Source organism: Leucopleurus acutus (genome assembly GCF_964270905.1).
Source record: "Leucopleurus acutus genome assembly, contig: HAP1_SCAFFOLD_844, whole genome shotgun sequence".
Taxonomy (NCBI): Eukaryota; Metazoa; Chordata; class Mammalia; order Artiodactyla; family Delphinidae; genus Leucopleurus; species Leucopleurus acutus.
The window spans coordinates 13,558-28,911 of NW_028138589.1; the positions used below are offsets into that span (position 1 = coordinate 13,558).

General features: G+C 59.7%; 1 protein-coding gene across 1 annotated transcript; it reads left to right on the forward strand.

Annotated features, from left to right (window-relative positions):
* Window positions 1-2,739: 2,739 nt before the first annotated feature.
* Window positions 2,740-4,054, forward strand: LOC309979016 (uncharacterized protein; the record flags this gene model as incomplete). Its single annotated transcript, XM_082865833.1, has 2 exons — window positions 2,740-3,703; window positions 4,026-4,054. The coding sequence occupies 2 exons, from the start codon at window positions 2,740-2,742 to the stop codon at window positions 4,052-4,054; spliced, it is 993 nt and encodes a 330-aa protein (XP_082721959.1).
* Between the last annotated feature and the right edge of the window lie 11,300 nt (window positions 4,055-15,354).

Below are 15,354 nucleotides of genomic sequence, written 5' to 3' on the forward strand. Positions count from 1 at the left end.
CGTGCTCTTCTGATCCAACCAGTTTCTCGGTAAAGAGACGTCTAGAACTTTCTCCCTCATCGTCCTGGGGCTTCCGGGAGCACCCGGAAGCCCACGTGGCGCTCGCACAGAGTGCCTGGGACAGTCGGCGGCACGGTTCCTGGTTGCTCTGCTGAGACGAGCTCTTCAGCCCCTCGTGAGCGGGACTCCGGAGCCATCCACAGAGTCAGAGCGAGTCAGGAGACAGGCGGGGGCTTTGCCGGGGGCTGGACTCCGCAGGTACCGGGGGCCCCGGGAAGGAGTGGAGGTTGGGGGAGGGCTACGGGCTGCTCGGTTGGGAGTGGGGGAGCGGCGGCGGAGAGGAGCGGGCTGAAGGGGGGCTGAGGGAAGGGTCCCCCAGTGAGCGGGTCAGAGGGGAGGACCACTGGCTTCCGGGGTGGCTGGTGGGGGGCGTTCTGGAGTCGGGGTGCAGAGGGTGGGGCTAATGGCTAAGCGTGGGGGGGGCCTGAGCGGAGGGCTTCCTGCTGGTCGGGTGGGGCCGGCCTTGGGGGCCAGAGGAGAGGACGACCGGCTGCGGGGGTGGGGAGGACGGGACGGGCGGGGAGGGCTAACGGCTGCTGCGTGTGGCGGGAGGAAGGCTGAGGCGGGGGTCGGTGGGGAGGACTCCCGGGCGCGGGTGCGGTAGGCGTTAGGGGAGCTCCCGGTGGGGCGGGGCGTGGGGTGGGGGGGAGGACGCTCGTGGCAGTTAGGGGGCTCCGGCTCCCGGGTGGGCGGGGGCAAGACGGGTGGGCTCTGCGTCTGGGGCACGAGAAGCGAGAGCCCCTGGCGCTGAGTGTGCTCGGGGGAGGACTCCCCGGTGTGGGGAGGTGAGAGAGGCCGTCTGACCTCTACGCATGGCGGGGCGCCCGGCTTCCAGGGCCCAGAGCGGAGCGCCACCAGCTGGTGGGTGGGGGAGGGTGTATGGAGGGGATGTAGTGCGAGGGGTCGGGGAGGAGCCGCCTGGCCACGGGGGGGCGTAAGTGAAGCTGAGAGGGGGAGGCGCTGGGGCTGCTGTGATCTGGTGGAGGCTGTTGGCCATGGCAGATGGATTTGTGGGGGTCCAGGGAGGGGCTCTGGCCCACTGCATGAGGCATCGAGAGCTTCAGGTCGCCTCTGTCCGGGTGGCACAGGAATTGCAGAGGTACACACAGTACACAGAGGTACACACAGTACACAGTACACAGAGGTACACAGAGTACACAGATTCTTTACGAGGGTGCTTTGCACATTCAGCCGGACACGCCATACCAGAGTTGTAAAAAGGTCTCCATAAATTTAGCAGTATTGCAAGTTTCCATGATAAGTTTTCTCAGCACGGGGGAATTTTATTTGATGGTACTAATGATAATATATCTTCAAATATTGGGAAACCCATGGATCAAAGAGAAAAATCACAGAGGGACTTAGAAAATATTTCCAAGTGAATACTAAAAAAGCACAACTTACCAAACTTAGTGGGAGGCAGCAAAAAGCGACAGGAGGAAACTGTATTCCTCTAAATGCTTCTGTTAGAAAAGAGTCAGGACATAAAATCAGTGAGCTAACAGTCCATTGAGAGATGCTAGAAGAAGAAGAGCAAAGGAAACATAAAATGAAGCGGGAAGAGATATGGGAATATATGTATATATATAACTGATTCATTTTGTTGTGAAGCTGAAACTAACATACCATTGTAAAGCAATTATACTCCAATAAAGATGTTAAAAAAATGATAAAAAAATGCATATCAAAAAAAAAAAGAGAGCTAAGAGAGGAAATCAGTGATAGAAAGCAAATTATGGACACGGTGAACGAAGCCATGCGCTTCTTTCAAAAGAGCAAGGAAACCGAGCAAGTCCTAGAACGATGAATCACGGAAACAGAAAGAACGCTGATCCCCAATAGGAGGAATGAAAGAGGGCCAACGTTACGGATCAGAGGTGCATTAACAAAGGGGTATAGGGGAATATTATGGGACATTGTGGAAATGTTTATGCTAACAAATTGGAAGACTTGAAAAATTCCTTGGGAAAAAGGCAGCTTCCTAAAACTGAGGCCAGAAATGTAGAAAAGGTGACGAGCCTTCTATCTGTCTTTTTAAAAAAATTATTTTAGTTATTTTATTATTGTTTCTTGAGTCGTACGCAACAAGTGCTCTTTTGTTATTATTTTTAAATTTTATTTTTACTTTGGGCTGCGTTGGGTCTTTGTTGCTGCGCGCGGGCTTTCTCTAGGTGCAGCGAGCGGGGGCTACTCTTCGTTGCGGTGCGCAGGCCTCTCATTACGGTGGCTTCTCTTGTTGCGGAGCACGGGCTCCAGGCATGTGGGCTTCAGAGGTTGTGTCACGTGGGCTCAGTAGTTGTGGCTCGTGGGCTCCAGAGCGCTGGGTCAGTGGTTGCGGCGCGTGGGGTTAGTTGCTCCGCGGCTTGTGGGATCTTCCCGGACCAGGGATCGAACCTGTGTCCCCTGCACTGGCAGGTGGATTCTTAACCACTGCGCCACCAGGGAAGTCCCTAGCCTTCTATCTTGTAAATAAATGTAATTTATAAAAAAACTTTCCTAAAGTCAAACAAACCAAACAGGGCAGGGAGGTGCTCCAGGCTGCTGCTGTGAGGGGCACTAGGGTGGGCTGTGTGGCACAAACATGAGTCTCTCCTCTTTGCACCCACAGGCCGGTTCCCACACTTCAACAGCCTGTGCACACCTGTTTGATCGCTTCCCCCCACCCTCAGGTCCTCGAAGATGGCGATGGCTCTGGCGGTATTGCGGGACTGGTGCAGGTCGATGGGCGTGAACGCTCAGCGATCTCTGCTCATCCTGGGAATCCCAGATGACTGCAAAGACCAGGAATTCCAGGAGGCTGTGCAGGCTGCCCTGCGTTCCCTGGGCAGGTACCGAGTGCTGGGCAAGGTCTACAGAAAGGAGCTGGGGTCGAGTGTTGCCCTGGTCGAGTTTGCTGAGTGTTTAAATCGAAGCTCGCTCCCCCGCCAAATACCAGGCAAGGGAGGGCCCTGGACTGTGGTCTGCCTGCCCCAGGCCCCTGATGCTGATTCACAGGATAGACCCAATTGCCCTGCGCAGCCCCAGGGACAAGCAGTGGTTGGCAGGGCGGGTGAGGCAGGAACTGCAGGGGAGGCGGGAGTCGCAGGTATGGAGGGAGACACAGGTGAGGAGGAAGCCTTAGGTGAGAAGGGAGGTGCAGGTGAGGAGGGAGCTGAAGGTGAGGCAGGAGCTTCAGGTGAGGAGGGAGCTGAAGGTGAGGAGGGAGGTGCAGGTGGGAAGGGAGCTGCAGGAGAGGAGGGAGCTGAAGGTGAGGAGGGAGCTGCAGGTGAGGAGGGAGCTGAAGGTGAGGCAGGAGCTGCAGGTGAGGAGGGAGCTGAAGGTGAGGGAGGTGCAGGTGAGAAGGGAGCTGCAGGTGAGGAGGGAGCTGAAGGTGAGGCAGGAGATGCAGGTGAGGAAGGAGCTTCAGGTGAGGAGGGAGCCTCAGGTGAGGCAGGAGCTGCAGGTGCGGAAAGATCTGAGGGTCAAGCAGGAGCTGAAGGTGAGGCAGGAGTTGCAGGTGAGGCAGGAGCTGCAGGTGAGGAAGGAGCTGCAGGTGAGGAGGGAGCCTCAGGTGAGGCAGGAGCCGCAGGTGAGGAAGGAGCTGCAGGTGAGGCAGGAGCTGAGGGTCAAGCAGGAGCTGAGTCAGATGAGGAAGGAGCTGCAGGTGAGGAGGGAGCTGAAGGTGAGGAGGGAGCTGCAGGTCCGGAAGGAGCTGAGGGTGAAGCAGGAGCTGAGGGTCAAGCAGGAGCTGAGTCAGATGAGGAAGGAGCTGCAGGTGCGGAAGGAGCTGAGGGTCAAGCAGGAGCTGAGGGTCAAGCAGGAGCTGAGTCAGATGAGGAAGGAGCTGCAGGTGAGGAGGGATCTGCAGGTGAGGAGGGAGCTGAAGGTGAGGAGGGAGCTGAAGGTCCGGAAGGAGCTGCAGGTGCGGAAGGAGCTGAGGGTGAAGCAGGAGCTGAGTCAGATGAGGAAGGAGCTGCAGGTTACAGAAATGTTGCAGGCGTGGCAGGACTTCTGAGTATGGCAGGACCCACGGGCGGGGCAATGGCTGCGCCTGAGGAAGCAGTTGTGACAGCGGCAGGCGCCATGGGTGAGGCAGGGCCCGGGACCCAGCAGTGGAGGCAGGCCTCGCAGCCCGTGCTGGACAGCATGGGCTACCAGGAGCTGGGAACCTTCTCTGGGATGGAAGAGCCGGGCCACGGGGAAGAGTCCTCTGAGAGCTGGCTGGAGCAGGCCAGCCACACGCTGCACCTGTGGCGCCACGTGTCTGAGAGGGAGAGGAGGAGAAGGCTGGTGGAGAGCTTGCGCGGCCCCGCGCTGGACCTCCTGCGTGGCCTCCTGGCGGAAGATCCCGAGCTGGCTGCCCAGGACTGCCTGGCCGCGCTGGTGCAGGTGTTTGGGAACAAGGACCCCCGGGGGAGTGCTCGGCTGAAGTTCGTGACCTGTGCCCAGCGGCCCCAGGAGACTCTCTCTGCGTACGTGATGCGCCTGGAAGGCCTGCTGCAGTCGGCCCTGGAGAAGGGGGCCATCCACCCGGCCATGGCGGACCAGGCGCGCGCCCGGCAGGTGCTGACGCGGGCCCGGCTGAACGACACGCTCCGGGACACGCTGAGGAGGAGGCGGCTGATGAGGAGGCCTCCCGGCTTTGCGGGGATGCTGCGGCTCATCCAGAAGACCGAGGCCTGGGACGCCGACCCGGCTAGCAGGGAGCACTTCCCAGGGCAGGAAGAGGCCCGTGTGGACGTTGCAGTCCTGGCAGCAGCCGCCCAGGCCGCCCCGGCCCATGAGGCCATCACCGCAGGCACCACTGCACATGGCACCAAGGCCTCCCCGGCCGGTGAAGATACCACCGCCCAGGCCGCCCGTTCCAAGGAAGGGAGCGCCGAGGACCACCCGGCACGTGAGGAGGCCAGTGCGGCAGTTGCCGGCACTGCCAAGGCTGGCGAGGCGGCCCCTGAAGACCATGGTGCCGCCAGGGCAGCCCCTGGCCCTGGGGAGACCAGCAAGGCGTCCACGGCCACTCAGGAAGATGGAAGTGCTGCCGCCCCTGCGGGCCTAGGTCAGGCAAGACCCTCAGATGCCCCCGGAGTCCCCATGCCTGGCCGGATGGGCAGTGCTTCCCCGGTGGCCCCAGGAGGTCCTGGCTGGGAGCCAGAGGGCCTCGCCCAGGCAGAAGGCCAGGAGGCCGAGGAGACCCCCGAGGAGGGGCTCAAGCCCATCCCAGAAGAGCCGGGAAATGAGGACGGGGCTGCAGAGATGAGCCCCCCGGGGTCCACCTCGGGCCAGTAGGCTCAGCAGGCCGTGGGGCTGCCAGGCTTGGAGGCAGGGGGAGGCCAGGCCTGGCAGCCTACTGGCCCCATATTAGGGGCCACTCCAGGTGCCTGGGCCTCCCTCCTGAGAGGGTCCCCTATTCATCATCCCCTGGGGCAGGTTGTTCCCTGTACTGGCAAGCCCAAATGTGTCCCTGTAGGCCCCAGAGGGACCCAGGTGTCAAGGAACCCCCCAGCCCCCGCTCCCCTCCCCCCAACACACACACCCTAGCCATCGTCCCCCCACAGAGCCCTGAGGTGCGCCACGTGTCAGCCAAGGCTCTGGTCTCTGTGGGCCAGTGTCGTGAGCTCAACGTGTGCTTTCTGGGCATAGATTCAGGCCCAGCGCTGCCTGTTGTTGTGGAAATGTGCCTGTGTTCTCCTCTGAGCAGTTCCCCCAACCCCTGCGCGGCGTGGAGACCCCGAGCCCAGTCCCAGGAGCCGGCGGGAAGGACGGGATGGACGAGGTTACAGCCAGCGCCCACCCCAGGACCTGGGAGCCCACCTGCGACCTTCAGAAGGAAGACCTTGACCGGGGCTGCAGGAGGTCTGCGGGAGGCTCCCCAGGGCTTGTGTTCTGCTGGGCCACCCCGTTGTTCCTCGGGACTCCACGTCCCCGGCTTGGTGGCGTGCGCCCTGCTGTGGGACTGTCCTGTGCCCGCCATAGGGCAGGGGCAGGGCCAGGCCCCGGGCATGTGGGCCAGAAATGGAGGGTCTGCCCTGGGGGGAGCGGGCATGGCCGGCGCCCATCTTCCTGGCGAGAGGCCACCCGCGGGGCCCTCAGGAAGGGAGACTGTGGGGAGATGGAGGGCCGCCGGGTGGGGTGTAGCGGAGGCACCTTTTTGAGGACCCTGGGTGGGGCCGGGACCCGTGAGCTCCGGTGGCCGTTAGAAGTTCCTCTGTGTGTTGTTATGCCCTGTGTTCAATGGTTTCAGTCAATGTTTCTGTTTAATAAATTTCCCTGAACGTTTCATCTGAGTCTGGCCTCTGCTGTGGGCAATGGAGGGAAAGGGCTGCTGCGGGTGAGGGCGGGGGTCCAGAGTCCGATTCCTGCTCAGCACCCATGGGACACCTCTCCGGGGAGAGGGTAAGGTAGGCACTTTGCAGACCCAGACATCGTGAGGGTTTTTCTTCCAGTTCATAGGTGAATTGTAAAGTTTTAGCGCCCTTGACCGTGGGCCGCGTCTCGGGCGATGCTCGTGCTTGAAATCATGGGTGCTGTGCACGGCCCGGAAGGCCAGGGGACACACAGGAGGACTTCTGACCTCGTGGGTCACACGTGGGTCCGTGCACGTCTGCCTGGCCCGGGGGCTCCGGGACCAGAAGGCCGTGGCCGGTTTGCACGAGCGCTCGGCCTGTGGCTCTGCACCCGTGCACGAGTGTCTTCGTGCCCCCTGCGATTTCGGGCGTGAAGCAGGAGGCTGACATGCTGACGGGCCTGCCCTTTAGGATGTCACTTCCTGGCTGGGCTGTGCTGTCACCCCCGAGCAACCGCAGCACTTCTGTGAGGGGCTGAGCGGGAGTGTGAGCCCAGGGTGCTGCCGGCCGCGCTGCACTGTCCCGTTTACGTGGCGGAGGGGCACGCCGCGCTCCGCATGGCTGCGGACGAGAAGGGCCCCGCCGCGGGCAGGGCGCCCGGCTTCGGCGAGGCGCCTCTTCCTCCCGACACAGCGGCTCCGGCCCTCGGCTCAGGGAGCTGCACCCCCCAGTCCCTCGCCCTGGACCAGGCCGTGCCCGCGGGGCACCCCGACCTCAGGCTGCTGCCTGGAGAAGCCGCTTTCCAGGATTTGACGCAAGAGCCTTTGTTGAAAAGGCCTCGCACCGCCTGCGAGGCCGTGTGGGAAGGCAGCCTGCTCTTCCACCCCTTTCCCAGGAAGCTGTGGACGATCGCTTTGCATCCATTGGGTGGAATGAAGACGGGACTTGCATAGGCGTCAACAGGCCGCTGTTTCAAAAGGAGGTTTTGGACAGGGACGGCCTAGACAAGGTGTTCAAGACAGAACGTGTGGAGAGCTTCATCCGCCAGCTTAACCGCTATGGATTCAGCAAAGTGTACCAGGACATGCACACGTCCCTCTGCATGACCAACCTGTCCACGAAGGAGCGGCCCGCCCACGTCCTGAGCGAGGTAAGGAGGGCGGGGGACGGTGGGGGAGGAGCCCTCTCCAGGGGCTGAGCCACTGGGCCCGGGTGTGGGGGGGGGCGGGTGCCAACCCCGGGGCCGCCTGGGAGGTCGGCAGGCGTGTCGGGAGAGCTTCCTTTAAAGGTGGTACTTGGGGACCGGCGTGACGGCCGGAGCTGGCAGTGCCGCGCGCTGTGTTGGGACGTTGTTATGGGGGGACCCGAAGCGTTCTCAGCACAAGGACGTCACTTCTCTCCCTCCTCCTTTTCCCTTTGGTGTGTCTGTGTGAGGTGATGCGTGTGAACTGGACCCCCTGTGGTGATCATTTCGCAGCACACGCGGGCAAGGCGTCATCCTGTACTCCTGACACGTGGGCAGTGCCGCTCGTGCCTGACACGCAGTCACAGCGGGGGACAAGAGGACACTGCTGCAACGCTGGCCCTTCCCGTCCTCCTGCTCGGGGACAGTGGCCCGCCGAGGGGAGGGGGGAGGTCTGTGTGCCCCCTTGACTCCCATAGCTCCAGAGCATCACTTGAGTGGGGGCGCAGGTCCTTTCCTGGGAAGCAGTCAGCGTCCCCGGTCTGGCCCCTGGAGGTGCTGGCCAGGGGGCGATTCGGACACTGCCTTAGAAAGCTACCGAACCTTGTTGCAGTCTCGTACCTGCAAACGCCACGTCCCCTTTCGTGGGCCTTGTACTCATACTAAGGGGCCATTTTCAGTCATTTTCCAAGGGCGAAAGGTGATGGTGAGTGAGCGAGTCTCGGGGATGTCAAAGCTGGGGCACAGCGTCCTGCTGGGACCGGGTCCCGCTTTCTCCAAAGAGGCCCTGGGTCGGCTGGGGGAGGGCGCCCAGGGGCCCAGCCAGGCGGCTGCTGCTTGCGAGCAACTCTTTTGTGACTCGGGGTTTCCTTTTCTCTCTCAACCGCGACCTCAGTTACACTTCTACCACAGTCCCCTGTTTCAGAGAGACTGCCCGCACCTCCTGGTGAGGATGAAGCCGAGAGTGCACACTAAACCAGCATCCGGGCAGGTGGACGGCGAGCCGGCGGCCCCGGGGCACCTCCCGGCGCCCAGCGCCGCGGAGCCGCAGGACGGCCTCCCACCGTATCCTGAGCACATCCAGGGGACCCCGAGCTACCCGCAACTCGACCATGCCTCCGCCCTGGCCAGGACTGACTCTGTCGCTCCGGCCCCTCCTTGGACAGCAGCGGAGCCCCCCGCGCCGGATCCCAACGTGCAGATTCTGGTCCCTCTAGTTCCTGTCCTGGCAGAGGTGGCCCAGCCAGCCGAGGTCCCCTGCTCTGCTGCGCCTGGCCTCCCGCCCAGATGAGTCCTCCCTGGCCCGTTCCGGGCCTGGCCGCCGCACCCCTCCAAGTCCTCAGCCTTCCCCCCCACCGCGCAGCTCCCGGGGGCCGCGCTGCTGCCTCTTGCGCATCCTGGATGCCCGAGGTGGCCGCCAGGCCTGCCGCCTCCCTGACCTTGATCCCTCGGCCCCTGAGCCCCTTTGCTGCTGCTGCATGGGCTCCCGCTGTTTCCTGGAATACCCGACCCCTCCAGGCAGGCCCACAGAGGACCCTGACCAGGCAGACCCTGCAGACACACGGAGGTGGTAACGCGGCCAGAACCTTGCAGGGCAGTAAAGAGCACGGGGACATGAGAGCGATGTTCCACCCAACACGTGTTTGGCGCCTCCGTCCTGGGCGTGGCTGAGCAGTTGAGTCCCCTCAGCAGGAAACGATGACAGGTGACAGCCCACCCCCGGCACAGTGCGGGCACCTAGCAGCTAGTCAGTGAAGCCCCTCAGACGCCCTGTGTCCACCCACTAGAAAGACCCTTGAAGGGCTTGACAAGCACAAGGAAGGCCCTGGCACCCGCGGCTTCACAGTTGCGGGGGCATCATGTCCAGCAGGGTCTCGATTTGACAGATGAGAAGAGCTCAGGCCTCCCCTGGTCAGAGGCCTGAAAAGAGCCCTTACTGTCCTGAGACGCACAGGTGTGGAGGTGACGGTCCCTGGCAGGGCCCTGCGGGTGTTCAGTTTGGGGATGCTCTCTGGTGTCTGGACAGCAGGATTGAGGTTTGCTTTTCACTGCGGGTCCTGCGTCTGGAGACATTTTCCTGGTTCTCTTTTCCTTGCCTTTCGAGCTAAACACTTCAAGGGCGCCATGCTCCACCACCCTCTGGGCGCTGGGGTGTCGCGCTTATACCGCGAGTCCTTGTGGTCAGCGCCCAGTGATGTGTACAGAGCACTGAAGGCCAGGGCGCACCCCCAGCTCACAGTTGCTGCCTCCACGTGTGGGGGATGGGCCGGGGGACCTGGCCAGGACTCTGTGGCTGTCACAGCGATAGGGCGACATCCCCTCCCAAACACTGCTAAGGAGGGGGCGGGGAGCGGGAATTGCCTGGAGTTCCAGGAGTTAGGACTCTATGCTTTCACTGCGGTGGCCCGGGTTCAATCCCTGGTCGGGGATCTAAGATCCCCCAAGCCTTGTGGGGTGGCCAGAAACACAGAAAAGGAAAAAAAAGGTGGGTTGGGGGAGGAGGGGAAGTAGACCCAAGGTACCAGGAATGATCCAAGCACCAGCAGCCAGAGGAGCCCCGGGTCTGCCCGGGTGAGGGGTGGTCCCATCTGCCGCTCCCGTCTGTCACAATGCAACAGCTAGTGCACGTCAGGGGGGGTCTCTTGAGCAGCCCAACAGCAGCGCCCCAAGTGAACGATGCCAAAATGGACAGAAGGGACGGAAGAAACCGGTCTACAGTAGAAGTGGGAGACTTCGGGCCCCCTGTGATGGATTCAAATGGATCCCCCAGCTCCCACCCCAACCATTAAGTCCACCTGTTGCAGTGCTAATCCCAAGGTGCATGTATTTGGAGATAGCACCCTTGGGGAAGTCAGTAAGGTTAAATGAGGTCACAAGGGTGGGACCCCCGTCCGACAAGAGCGGTGTCCTTTGGCAAAGAGGAAGAGACACCGAAGATCTCCCTCCCTCCCTCAGCCTCTCTTCCACCCTCCCAACCTCCCTCCCTCTCTCTCCCTCCATTTCTCTCCCCCCCCCCACTCTCTCTCCCTGCCTCCCTTCTCCCCCACAACCTGTTCAGAGAAGCAGCCAAGTGAGGGACCAAGAGAAAACCAGCTGTCTGCGAGCCAGGAAGAGACGCCTTCCCTCACCTGAGACTGCACTTTCCAGCCAGTTGAGGTTGGACTTCTAGCCACCAGGACTGGCACCCAGTACATTTCTGTAGTTTTAGCCACCCCCTCTGTGGGACTTTGCTATGGCAGCTCTAAGCAGACTAACACAGCCTGCTTTCATTATGGGTACAGCGACCAGACAGCACCGCAGTACGGGAATCACAGATTTGAACAGCACTGTACAAAGACTAGGTCTCATGACATGTGTAGACTATTAGCCCCAAGAACAGAGTAGACACGTGCTCGTCAAGCGTACCTAGAACGTTCTCCAGGGTACTCCACGCGTCAGGCCACACAGCATCCCTCAGTAACCTTAAGGGGATACAAACAAAAGGGCTGAAATCATACAAAGTATGTCCTCTGGCCAAAATAGAGTGAAATTAGACCTCAATAACAGAAGGAAATGTGGGAAATCTGCAAAGAGAGGGAAATTGAGCCGTGCGTCCCCAAATAACCGCATTAGTCTGGGACGATGCCAAATCCCACAGCACAGGATGAGGGGCTGAAACAGCAGACACAGATTCTCACGGTGGCTCCGACAAGGAGGCCGAGAGGGAGGGTCCAGCAGGGGTGGCTTGTACTGCGGCCGGTCTCCTTGGTTGCAGGTGGCCGTGCTCTTAGCGCCCCTCACGTGGTCACCCTCTGTGCACGCACCCCCAGCCCCTGCCTTCTCTCCTTGCGTGTGCTGATCCGCTCTTCCCTCAAGGGCACCAGCCATCTTGGATTAGACCTCATCCTGATGGCCTCATTTCAACCTAAGAACCACTAACTCCAGCCACAGTGACATTCTGAGGTTCTAGGGGATTGGGGCTTCAACATGCAAATTTTGGGGGGACGCAGTTCAGTCCATAACAATAGCCCAGGGAACGTACAAGACATCACAAGGGAAACTAGAAAATACTTTGAAATGAAGAAAACACAGACCAAAGCCCCCAGGACTTATGGCACGCGGCCAAAGAGGCACTTGGGACCTAAAGCTGCAAACACCCGTGTTCCAATGGAGGCGACACCTCAGATCAACCGCCTCATCTTGAACAGGGACAAGCGAGAAGACGAGGAAGGCGAGCCCAAGCATTCTGACAACAAATGTTCACGAGAAAAGAAAAACTGCGCTAATCCACGCACGCGGGGATCCCAAGACGTGCACTGGTCGGGAATCCTCACAACATGGGGGAGGGCGCATCTTTCTTACACACTCAGTAACAAGAGCTGCAGCCACCGACCACTTCATTTGGCCCAGGCTTTTTACAAGCAGGTCACCTCATGGGGAAACCCACACCAATGCTTTTGCCTGGTACTGTTAGGAGGCCCATTTTACAGATGGAGAAATCGAGGCGTAGGGAGTCGCCATGATTTGATCAGCTTGTCACTACAAGGACTCTGACTCAAGCTAAGCATCATATGCGTGCAAAGACCCATCCCCGCACTGGCCTGACCTGTCTCCCCAACAGTCAAGGGGGATTCAGCTGTCCTCCACGGGGTCCTACTACCTGACGCCTCAGGCCACATAATGGAGAAAACACAGGGAAGCCGGGCATTAGTGCCCATGAGAGCCTGACACTGCATTCTGCCCACGTGGCCTCCCCAGCCCCATCAGGTCACCATCTCTCGTGAAATGGACACGAGGGCCAGGGAGGAGGGTGAGGGTCTAGGACTGAGGGCGTGAGGATGGAGAAGGGTCCTGGAGCACCCGTTGTCCCAAGAGCACCCATTTCCTGCTGGGGTCCAGGGCTGCAGCTCACCGGCAGCGGCATCTGCTCCCACCTGCCTCCCCCGGCCAGCCCAGGGCAGGTCAGATGGGATCTAGTGGGTGCTGTTCCTTCCACCTCTCTGGGGCGGCTGACCCTCTTCACAGCCTGCATCACCGGGACCCCAAAGCCCTCTCCTGCCTGGCTCCTTTCCAAACCCTCATGCGGGTCTGCGGGTGGCTGGGGCCTCGGGGAGCGTCCTGGGGACCACCCCTGCCATCTGCTACAGCCTGTCCCTCTGCTCAAACACCCTGATCGGGGACACCAGAGTCCTAGCCGGCTCTGCGGGTGGCTGACAGGACACGCCTGTGCCTCTCACACTCAGGCTCAAAAACCAAAACCTCACGGTCACATTCAGAAGGCCATCAGCGTACTCAAACATTTGGGCATTACGTAGGGAATGATTTCAAAGTAAGTCGGAAGCACAGAGATTCGCCCCACATCCACGCGGCAATGATTATCACTTACCAACCACGAGGAGACTCGCCGAGTGGCTACATCACGTCCTGCCAGCTCCACCCGAACCATGATATTGGTCGGGGGGGGGGGATGCTTCTCTGGGACTTTCAGATAAACATACATGCACGAGGTCATCAGGACCGGGGCCTAAGCGGCTCCTAGTCGGGGGACAGGCAGGGCAAAAGCCAGGCTGTGCAGACCGAGGCCAGGTTCTGGACAGAGTGGGCGCTGTGGGCAGCAGGGTCACCCCTGAGGGGGACTCGGGGCTGGGCCCCACGGGGACGCCCCCGACCCCAACGGGGCCGTTCGGCAGCTGGCGGCTGCCCTCCTGACAGAGACTCAGCACAGCCCCGCAGGGACGGATGGGTGCAGCTCAGGGACCTAAGGGTGCGGGTTGCTTGAGGGAAATGCCCTCTGCCAGCTCCCTGTGGGGCAGCCTCTCTCTGGAACACCTCCAACCCTGCCCAGGGCCTTAAAGGCACAGAGTCTGGCATCTCACATCTAAGGGTCAAAGGTGCAGGACTTAAGACCCTGGGGGAGGAAACACAGTGGTCTGTGTCTGTGTTGTCATGGCTTGAGGACTAACCCCCGACCCCGGTGTGCCTTCGATACGGATGGCCGTGACAAAAATGCTTCTGCTCAGGATTCAGTGGCAAAGGGTCATCACATGACCCCTCCCAAGTGAAGAGGACTCTGGCAGTGCTGTGTCCCCTCTTGTGCGGGGAGGAGAGGAAGACAAGATGGGGACGAGCACCTGACGGCTCTCCAATGCCACACTGCCTAGTAGAGGCTCAACAAAAGCAGCGCTTACCATTTGTGATGACAAAATCCCCTTCTTTTCCGGCAGGAGTGTCTGAGCAGGTTACATTGGCCCTGAAATTCTCCACCTTTTCCAAGTGCCCACCTGCTATATGGCAGGTGCTTCAAACCCAGGATCCCACGTAATGTTCACGTTGTCGTACGGCGCTCAGCAGGGAGGGCTGCCTCTTTAGCCCCCGGCGCCGTCTGCACCTCCCACTGCAGTGACCTCCCAATCCCATTAGGCCCAGGAGTTGCCCCTTCCTTTCGATGCCAGGTCACAGCCCAAACCTGTGGGTCTCTGATGCCGCCATACTTCTGCACCTGCCTGAACGCGGGGACACTGGTGGACGTTGCTTCTTAGTGGCTAGGACTTATTTCTAGTATTATTCTGATCCCAGACTCTGTCCTTCTCCCCTCTGGAAATTGCTTTCTTTTCATGACATCTCAGAGAATTTGCAGCTCCATAGGAAACGGAATAGAAAACCAGTCAAAATTGCTGTTCTGTGTGTTTTACTCCTGGAGGATATATTATTCAATTTGGATGTGTGTGTGTGTGTGTGTCTGTCGGCATGGAGGGAAGGGTGGTGATTTCCCCAGCTGGGTGCAGCTCACGCAAAGCTCCCAGGATTCCAGTCACACGGCGACTCCTTTCCACTTCGGCAGCCTCTCTTCTTTCAAACCCCCTATTTTCATTCATTTCATCCCACTGAAATCTAGACCCTGCTCACAAGTGGCCAAAGTAAACTCCAGGTGACTAAAATGGTCGTTTCCATACAGTTGGTAATTGGCTCTCCCAGGGCAGGGAGAGGAGGGCCAGCCCCGGGAATACCGAGCAGGGCTTCAAAGAGCAAGACCCTCATTTCTCTGGAAATCCTTGCAGATGGCGGGTATGAAACACCTGCCTCTTCACTGTGGCCCACTGCAATGCAACAAGAGCCAGCACGCCTTGCTTTCCGCCCCAGGGCGAGATTTCTCTCGGCTTTATCCATGACCCAGAAGGACATCTCACAGCAATGTCCCATTTCAGACTTTCCCCTCCAACCCAAGACACACCCTCTGCATGTCTGGCTGCTGCCACCACCCAGCTTCATCACCATCACCTCCCACAGAAGGAACCCCCACTTCCCAAAGGCCCAAAGTGCCCTGGCTCGGGGCACTTAACACTCCAGGGCTCGCTCCTGGAGCCCCACCGCCTCGTCCCATGTTGTCTTATTCTGTGGGACTTAGGGGACGTCTCACCACCTTCCTCATGCGACAGTGGCTCCTAGACCATCACTCTAGGTGTGGGTGTGTCCTGCTTTTCCTAGCGTTCCCGCTACTAACACAGGCCCTTCCGGAGAGCAGAGGCTCCGTGGAGGTCTGCGGAATAAACAAGCCAGTGGGCAGGGGGCTTATTGACGCAGATGAACCTTCTCCTACTTTCTTAAAATACCCGTGCAAATCCAACTCAACAGAGATAGTTCGTTTTATTTACAGAATGACAGACAAGACAGGGAAGCAAGAATTGGAACAACAATGGCTTTTATTTTTCTATTTCTTCCCCCATCTATATCACTGCTAAGTACTTCCACATTTCCAGAGCAGTTCTGATTCCAATTCCCTGTTATCTTGTACACGGTCACAAAACGAACTGGGAGATTTCCCAACCTCTCTTACAAAACAGCAAAACTCTTGTTCTTGAACTGAATTAG